The sequence below is a fragment of the Bombus bifarius genome, unplaced genomic scaffold (genome assembly GCF_011952205.1).
Source record: "Bombus bifarius isolate JDL3187 unplaced genomic scaffold, Bbif_JDL3187 scf7180000009949, whole genome shotgun sequence".
Classification (NCBI taxonomy): domain Eukaryota; kingdom Metazoa; phylum Arthropoda; class Insecta; order Hymenoptera; family Apidae; genus Bombus; species Bombus bifarius.
Window position 1 is genome coordinate 21,167 of NW_022885435.1, and position 10,036 is coordinate 31,202.

At 30.9% G+C, this 10,036-nt stretch overlaps 1 protein-coding gene across 1 annotated transcript; it reads right to left on the reverse strand.

The window, feature by feature from the left end:
* Positions 1 to 1,002: 1,002 nt before the first annotated feature.
* On the reverse strand, positions 1,003 to 6,741 carry LOC117215963 (endocuticle structural glycoprotein SgAbd-1-like). The gene is made up of 3 exons (XM_033462519.1): positions 6,556 to 6,741; positions 4,234 to 4,367; positions 1,003 to 1,463 (listed from the first exon to the last, which is right to left on the reverse strand). The coding sequence occupies exons 1-3, from the start codon at positions 6,565 to 6,567 to the stop codon at positions 1,196 to 1,198; spliced, it is 414 nt and encodes a 137-aa protein (XP_033318410.1). The 5' UTR covers positions 6,568 to 6,741; the 3' UTR covers positions 1,003 to 1,195.
* Positions 6,742 to 10,036: the final 3,295 nt, after the last annotated feature.

Genomic DNA, 10,036 nt, shown 5'->3' on the forward strand with positions numbered 1-10,036 from the left:
AGTCGCATCAACTATGAGATCATTAGCGACTATTTTAGGTTATACGCTGAAATGCATCATCGTGGTACTCGCGTACGCTAAATACTCTAGAGGCTTTAGTGCTCTAAGCTACATAGATATCTCTTTGTTCGCTCCAAGATACTAGTAGCCTAACGCCTTAAGTGCGTATAACTTATTTCGATATAGCTTAAGTTATGGAAAGTATAAAACATTTGCGAGATAATCAGAGGAACCGAAAGAATACTGTCATTTTTGCAAAATTACTTTTAAATTAAGATGCAAAGCGTCGTGCAGACTGAAAGTTCACATTTATTTATTTTTTCTTTTAAGCTTTTCGTTGTTTTTTTAGTAAAATCAAACAGTAAAGTATACAACACACGAATGATCGCGATATCAATGTTTATTTATACATACATAATATACATTATAATAAAATGTAAAATAAAACGTATTCCTCCCCTTCTTACTTTTCCATAATTCTTTTATTTCGTCATTTTCTTTGCACCTTTGTCGGTATACATAAAAATAGTACACTTATAAAAGTTACTTGTATTACGTGCAAAGAAATAACGTATAATAAACGAGATTGAAGAACGTAGAAAATACAAGTCTACTAAGATTAGCAGTAGTCTTTTCATATTAGGATTTATAAAGCGACATTCTAGTACATGATGTTCGTGGCAGGCATTTAGAACAAGGTCAATATGATCAGTAGATTCGAACGATATTAGACAATACAACATAGAAAGTGTATTTAATACTTTGATGCACAACTGGAAATGTCGTTTATGACACGAGATCTTACGAAATTGCATAAATTCAGTAAACAACCTCCTAATAATGTTTTAACAAGAATCTTATTTTAACTATCGATATTTTGAAATGCACAATTTTAATTAGAAGTATTTTAAGATCATTGTATCGAAACTTAATCACTTGTTATGAATTTGAAATTATAACGACAAATCTCAATCAGTTTTCTTATATTTAAAACACGATAGAATAATTACTGAGAATGCTATCGCAAAGATTGAATATACTGAATTTACGGGAATGCACACGCATTCGGATATCGCATGTCAGAAATTTATCAAGGATTATCGCTTACGGTTGTAAAACTCTTCTTTCGTCTATGTTGTATTGTTCCAGTTTATTACACATGAGCTTCCGGTAGCTAGTACGTGTCTCATCTTGATCAGTATCTTCTGTAGGGTTCTTCTTCTTCAGGGTGAGCCGCGTTATGAGCCAAAGCACGTTGTATCGCTACTGGAATCGGTGGTGGTGTTGGTAAATGAGCACCGTTAGGTTGGAAACCATTCTCGTCAGCAGTGTAAGTAACCAAAATCGGTGTACCATCTGGTGCGGTATAACTAAATTGTCCTCGTACAGATTCAATTTGATTTGGTCCAATAAACTTTGGAACGCCTTGTTCTGCTACGGATATACCATTTTCTGTATCGTAACTATAACAATGTACATAGATAATTTAGAAACCGTGCTTTATCGTGCTATATAGAAAAAAATGATGCAATTTTTTCGCACAACATTATAATATTATTATAATACTTATTTTCAAATATTCATTTTCTAGTTTTGCGAATTAATTTATCGCGTATATTATAAATAAAATTTTATGTTGCTTTATAATCTTATTTCGGTACAACAAACGTATTTCGTTATAACTATATTGTAGTTTATATTAGTGTACTTCCGAAAGAAGAGAAGGGAAAAGATCGATTGTTATAAATATAAATTTATATTAAAGATAAGTAGAAAGTAAAAAAGAAAATTTTTTCATACGACGCTTTGTTTCTGAGAAAATCGAGTTTGAAGATTTGGATGTATACTTTAACTTGACCAAATGCCGATTAGGTATGATTTGACAATTAATAGGAAGTTATTATACATGTGAAAATATGTGAAAAGTGTAAAATGTAAAACTGATTCGTTATAAAGAGATCGATATTGGTTATTTTTCGAAGGGTTGTCGTTTCGTAAAAGTACCACCTGCAAAATGCAAGACGTTAAACGTTATATGACATAGGAGAGGCCAAGTTCTAGGCGCGATCTTCGGATTGTACATTGTACGTACAGTAAGTAGACAGCGGCTACCAAGTAGGTAGGTAGGTAGGTAAGTAGGTAGGTCGATCGTAATTATTCTATTGTGTAATGTATTATTGCTAACTGCGCAGCCGACTAACACGAATGATTAACATCAAAGCTAATTATATATCTTTTCACAGCTGAATATCCTGTAAGTCCTTCCTTTCCTTCTTTTTCACTTCTCTGTTTACGCTTCCGTACTCTTCATTTTCAATTTGTATTTGTTCGTGCGTTGCATTTAACGGAACAAGCTATGGAACAACCTAATTGATATTGGAAAATTATATTATATATATTTTTCAGAATTCACGTACCATCTTCGTATGTTACATTTATCGATTGAAATAATTATTTTCTTTAAATTACTAGCACAACAAAAATAAATAACGTATTAATAAAACAAAATATTAATAAACATCTACTTGCAAATATTTGCAATTCTAATATTTTTAAGTAAAAATCTATGAATTAAGGTTCCTATAAGTGAAGAGAGAACAGATAGAATTTAATAGAATTTAGATTATAAATTGATATTTTTAAATATTATGATGATCAAAGGAACTAATTTAGTATTTTAATAAAGAATTAGTAGAATTAAATAGTATATTAAATTAGAATATTTTAATAGTGAGAATATAATAGAATATACAACTTGTATATGTAAGTATGTATATATGTATAATATTAAAAATAATATTGAAACAATTAAATACAAAGATCGATATTTTTCTATTCAAAAGTTTTATATTCAAGGAACAAAGAAGATAATATTTCAACGTTAATTTCAGTAATTTTAAACAGCTACGTTAAGGATATCTAAAGTCAGGAACATTTTATCACAAGATAAGTTAGACTAATTTTAATAAATATATTTATATGTAGATTTACAAGGTCATTGTGTGATATTTATGATAGATATATAGGAGTTCCTAACCCATTTAAGGAATCAAAATTATTCGAGTGTTTTACAAGAATAGATGTTAACTTGACCTTAGATTTGTTCATGACCTTAACGTATTTAATTGTGGTTGGGAAAATCCAAGTGCAATAGAAAGTTAAGTTACTACACAAATCGCCAAATACCGGTTAACTGTGTAAAATTTGTTGCAGTCTTTCGAATCGAAGTTATCGTTTATGCTATATTTTGCATTAACGGATGCACATATTTGCAATGAAAAAGCGATAAGACTAAATCAATAACAACATATTCTATTCCCGAATTGGTTAGAAAATACATCGTGAAATTTGTTGCTATCTGTCTAATCTGAACATAATGTTGTAATGCAGAATGTAACAAAAACTGTTAGGGACATACCCGAGATGCGCACATTTACATAATTACTTCGTGAAAATCAAACTCTAGCGTGGGAGATAGAACGAATATAATAGATAGAATACGTAGGCAGGCGTTTCTACAATATCTTCAAACGTACAAGTTTTATAACTTCATAATAGCAGTTACCGATTTTTATATGCCTAGCGAAATATTAATGTAAGTACTTATTATAGAATCAAAGGAATATGAATATCGCGTATGTTTAATTAATCATAAGAAAAAAGATGCTTGCAAAGGGTAAAAATTCAGTAAGTATAAAATTATACTTTTTGCATCTCTCTCTCCCTCTCTCGCTATATATATTATTCTTACGTCATTATGATATGTACGTAATTTTGCATATTTTTGATATATTTTTCATATGTACAGAATTACGTATACATTTTATGACATATCGTTAATATCCACTAAGACACGCGTTAACGCAATATTTCATTTGCTAATTTTTTCAATCAACTTACATTATCGAATTCTGTTATCGAACGGTGTACGTACTGTTTCTTCCACATAGACTTTACGTTTCTAATGAAAGTTATGAAATATAAAGTAGTTGATATATTTATAACATTATGATAAATCATTGGTTGGTCCTGGTAATAAAATAAGGTAAGAGGAATGCAGAGCCTGTAATAGACTTGAAACAAAGAATGACGCGAACAGATGACAAAGTGTTTTTAGGATTGAGATTATAAGCGAGCCTCTTCGAGCGTGTCGAGATTGCTTTTGAGGAAACGTACCTCGACGACGCTTATCGTTCTGTCGACGTTCAGGACGATGTGGAAGGACGATCTCACCTGTAGGAATACGATCCATCGGGAGAAGAATCTTGTGACTGTCGTAATATAGCGAAACGTCGACCGTAGTAGTCAGGGTTGTACGGGTATCTGTTGAATTGTGCACAGACCATCGTTGTGAATCCCAAAAAGACCTAAGAGAGAACGTAAATGAACTTAAGTGCCTTTTAAAGCTGTCTGTTTTAAATTGGACCACTTGTTTCCATATTATTTACATCAGGTATTGGATATGTTAGTCTATGAAATAAACAATTTATTATACCTGAGGATTATATTTTTCCTTAAGGAGAATGAAACGGTTGATCACGAGCACAAAAATGTGTATAGAAATGAGATTCGGAGGAGACAATTATAATTTAAGAAAAGGTTACGTTTTAAATGTTTCAGAAGAGAAGAAAAAGAATGTCAATTTTATTTTTCTTATTATACTTCGATTAACAAACTTTAGCGAGACACAAGACGATTCGTGCGTCCTTGAAAGTACACGAAAAAAATAGATAATCTATTATGTACATACATATGTGTACGTTTAAAAAGTATCGTCTGTCATATTAGCACGACGTAGAAATGATATTTAATGAGAAAAAAAACATTTTTGATACGAAGGGAATCTCGTAAGTGTTCTAACAAAAAGTTGTGACAAAGATATAAACTGTTATGAAAACGATGATGAACTTATTTTCAATGCAGCGTGGAATTGATTATTTTTTATTGACAGGTTTATAAATTAACATTTCATTTGTCGTATAATTCACTTGTATATATGTTTTTGGGATAAGTGGCAAACTAATTACAATTTTCCTAGTTATAAATAGTAATAATATTTTTCAGAGCCGTGTGAAATGTTAATATGAAAATATCTTTGGAAAAGATGGGAAGAGTATTTCTCATTTTGCAATAGCGTAATAATTAATTTGTAGATATATCTACGTTTTTAATTGACTTTGCTTTTCACACAGAATAGCGTACTTGCCCAACTGCATAGATCGTATATTAATAACAAAGAAGAACTAATAGAATGAATCGCACGTGGGCAGACAGCTATGTAAGTTATGAATAATTATATGCATCTGATGCGCTGCGTATTTTATCTTCTTTATCGATCTGTTCGTCTAACGCTAATTATATTGCATTATTAAGGAAATTTTATTGTTTAATAGAAAATACGTGCACATAAACTGCCGATTTATTTCTCTATTTATTAACTTATTACAGTTATTTAAAATATATGTCTTTCAAGTAGAAGAAAACTCGGTTTCAATCGAATTCAATGAATGCGATGTATGCGATATGCATAAATGTCTGCCCCTCATATACATCTACACAATTTTAACGTACTTACGAAATTAAGTCAGTGACGCGATTAAATTTAATTGTATAATCAAGATTTTAAGTTTGTAAAATAATGTTGTGTCCTTGAGTTTGTGCAATATACGTGAAGTTAAATAGTTAATTTTATATTTGAACGTATGTATGTTACATTAAATATAATTATTGTCGTACAATAGATCAATCTCTGATTAAATGTAATCTTAGATTAAATGTTATCTTTGGTAGTGCAACGTTTTATTCATCATGTATTGGTTTGAAATTATTATTGAGATCGCCGAAACAAAACTACGAGACATTTGAAAGAAAGGCGTTTCAAATAAGTCAAGATATACTAAAACATACCTTGTAATTTTATAATTTTATAATATTAAAACAGTATTTTATAATATTTAACATACATTGCACATAGTTTATAGTATATTTAGAAAATGATGCGTATAGCATTCGGGATCTGTAACGATTCTAACAATTTTTCATAACTTGATCGATGCTGTGGTTGTAATTGCTAGGGAATATGCGAAGAGATAGGAAAATGTTGTTAAAAACGGATGTAGATGAATTTTATGTTTGACCGATAAACATATTACTAGATTATTTGTTTTTTAGTAGGCGTTAGTAATGGGAATGGCAGTTTTTGTTAATCGATAGGTTCAGAATCGTTAAATGTATGTAATTGTCAGTTGTTTAGAAAATGTTAAGACAGAACGCGTGTATTAAAGATGTTGGTTATTTGGTTTCATTGTAAAAGTTACTCAGTAAGAACAAGTTCTTTAAGAACTGTACCTCGTCACAGGAATCGCATTAATGTGTATTTAAAATAGGATGTAACGTATTTAATAACTTTAATAACGAACAAAACTTGCGTAACATTTTCCAAATTTCCCCTTGTTACAGTTATAGAGATATTTTTGAAGTATCTTGAGGATTATGTATTTTAGTATTGACTAACAAATTGAAGATAATGGGATTAGAGTTGTGAATTGCACTCACAAAAATCTTCATGATGACTACGCAATAGCAAAGGTTGAAAATCCTTTAATTAGTCACGAAGCCACCAGGCACGACACGATTTTTGAAAAGTAATATTCAATCACGGTCCACTTTGATCTTCGAAAAGACACGTGATAAGAGTTCGTTCTATCCTGTAGTGCTTAGAAGTACGACATCAGACGGATTACGATGAGGTTTTATAGTCGCCACAGTCCTATGCTTCTACTTCCTTCCCGCCCCGCCACTCATTCAAACAAGTTGAAGGGGAAAGAATATGTTTCATCTATTCGTATAATCTATAAGTAGGGTAGCGATTGCGTTCCTAACGAATATTGCCGATTGGTAAGGTATTTGCGCATTTACATATGCTTATATACTTTAACTTTGCTAATTTATAACAAAATAAGGTTCTAAACAAAGTATAAAGAAAGATAACAACACGGGGTTACATTTTTGGTAATATGCAATGGAGTTTCGAAACATCAAAAATAACAAATTTCCTATGTTTCGTAAAAACATTTATAACTGCGTATATCCACACAGAATGTTGAAGAAATACAAGAATCTGCTATATTTATTCATTTAACATATACTCATTAATTTGTCTATCATTCGATTGGGGTTAGGATCAGTTATCGTGTAATTCGATACAAAGTACAATTTGGATACTGAATACCTTTTTCTTAATCTTAACTGAGGAATTGCTTCAATATAGAATACTTGGTAAGAATGTAATAGTATAAATATGCAATGCGTAATGTATAAGTCTATTCATTAAAAAAGAATAAACTCGGAGTTACGATGATTGTGGTGAAAAGATAAAGATAACTAGGTCTATATTAGGACACATATTTTACAACAAAATACGGTATAAGAGAACCTTGTTATAACATCAATTGAAAATATAAACAGATATTGTTCGTAATTAAGAACCTATAGACAGTCTTTTACTTAGTTCTATTTAATTGTCGTTGTCTCTAATATAGTTTTTAATAAAAGTTTCAGTCAAATAATTACTACTCTACTCTCTTGTTCCAATAATATTTACCAAGCATTTAAATATCGTTCTGAAAGAGAATTCTAAAAGGAACTGGAGTTTTCAAAAAAAAAAAAAAAAAAAAAGAAAGAACACACACACACACACGTGTGTAACAATGATATATTAAAGATGACTCTGTTAAACATTAAAGGATAGGTCAATCATTGGCTTTAAAACTTGACATCTTATCTTATAGTATCGGTATCGATGCACGAATCTGTTATACTTGCATGTATAATTACACACAATGCAATGTAAGGAAATACACGAACGAATATATTTCGTAAACTTTACGCGCATCTCGTATGCATATGTATATAAGAGATATAATCCCTACAGTTTAATAGGATTCTTTTCTACTTGGCATTCGACAGTTGTTCCCTTATTAACATTTAAAAAGCTTTTTGCTTGTAAGACCGTCAATTACAGCGGTATGCAAACTGTCTAACTCGTGTAATCTTAATTCTCGCGTGTTCATCTAATAACGATTATTCATGATGCATAGCATAAGAGTTGGAGTAGAGCTTCTAACAGGATGGTAGACGGCCGTCAAATAGGCGTTATTAAATCGGCCAGTTTGCAATGTCTCGTAAGACACGGACCGAAGCGACCTCGGTACAGGATTCAGATCGCCGGATTTGCCACGGATCATCACAGGGCGTATTCCTTTCACTGGTTGCCTGTTACGAGCAGGATGCACGATGCAACGATTCGCTGCACAGCATCGGCGATCCTTGCGACACTCCCTAGGTGGAACACCAACGCATTCTCGTTTATCGTTCCTCGCATCTCGATAGATCGAGATTTCCAGAATTGATCCAACTTACGATTTTCCTTCCCCGTCCCGTCTGCCACAGTGACACTTGTTTATTTCCAATTCGTCCATTTATATACATACATAACGAAGAAGCGCAGTAATTGACATGTTAATTCATTGGATGCTAATAGATAGCTTTGCACATAGCATTTACAAAGGATTCTAAAGATCAAATTGTTCTCATTGTAAAGCGATGCTCTCGTCCTAGTTTCGTTCTATCGAAAACTTCTCAACTATTTTCGGCTATTCGTACATTTTTTAATACTTTTGTCATTTTTACAATGTTATCTTTTAGTTTGATTAGCTTAATTAGTAGCGTACAGAATCGGTTGAGCGAAAAAAGTAGTTTTGATATTATTTTTAACGAAATTTAAACGTAAACAAGTGAAACATAATACAATATATAGATTAATTATGCTACTTTTTAAGATGAAATATAATATATACGCAAATATATGTAGATACAGGATTAACAGGAATTAAATGTGAAAAATATTAGATATTAATATATACATTAATAAAATGTAAATATTAAATGTAAAGATTAAATATGAAATTGTGTTCAATTAAATCGTTACGTATGATTGCTTTTATTACGTATACTGTATGATTTATAAATATACTTCTTTTATCAATAAAAGGTTGGATATATAAAAATTAACGATAATATTGGTATATCAAATTTTCGGAACTTTACGTAAATACATGCAGATAACGAAAAACATCGAATTTAAAAGCAAATCATTCAAGTCACGTGTTATTCACTTTCGTATTTATAAGAGCGTTACGACTCGTCTTAAACGTTATACGAGTACAGAAAAACACAATTGTTAAACAACGAAGGAGTATACAAGTGAGAATGATTTGACACATATTTTAAATTACAGAACTCTGAAATCTTAGCGGTTGCTTAACAGTTAATCCGCTTTCAAGATGTATCGAATTCTATGGTGAACAGACACTTTGTCACTGACTTATAAGCAATGAGATGCAATAGCTGCAATTATACGTTTTATCGTGACTTTATTACACTAACATTTATATTTCAATAGATGTAACAGTAAGTTTCTACGTAATCCTTCAAGTGGGTTTTACGCAATTTACGGTTCTTCATTCAACAAGATAATCTTATTGGGCTGCAAAGTATCTGTTCATAGAACACGAATATTTCTAAATCATAGTATCTAATATACAATGTGTTACTGAAAGTGAAATTCATTTTACGTAAGTTACATTTTACGTCGATTAAATTAAATTAAGTTTTAAATGAAACTTTTTCGTTCGAATACTTTTGTCGGAAACTTTACAATTTCTGACGTTAATTTTGTTAAAATTGGAAAACAAATTTTTCATAAGAAGCTACATAAAACATGCTGAATAAAATTCTTCCGTTACGGAATTTCTAAAAAGTTAACATGGAAAATAATTATATGGTTCAGTGTTTACTCGTGCACATTCATAAAACGAGCCAGATAGCTTTATTTTCTTACTTTTTGACTTTGGAAAGGAATTTGGCTACGTGGTTATGCCTATGAAATCAATATACATGTACATCCATACGATAGATTGAAGACAATTACGATATTTAAGAGATTTAAAATACTCGCGAATCTTATTCAGCCAAT

What these genes read in the sequence shown, in the direction of transcription:
- LOC117215963 (XM_033462519.1), bottom strand. An exon ending in GATGGATCGTATTCCTACAG is followed by an intron (nt 1,464 to 4,233) that starts GTGAGATCGTCC and finishes ACATTGTTATAG; the next exon opens with TTACGATACAGAAAATGGTA.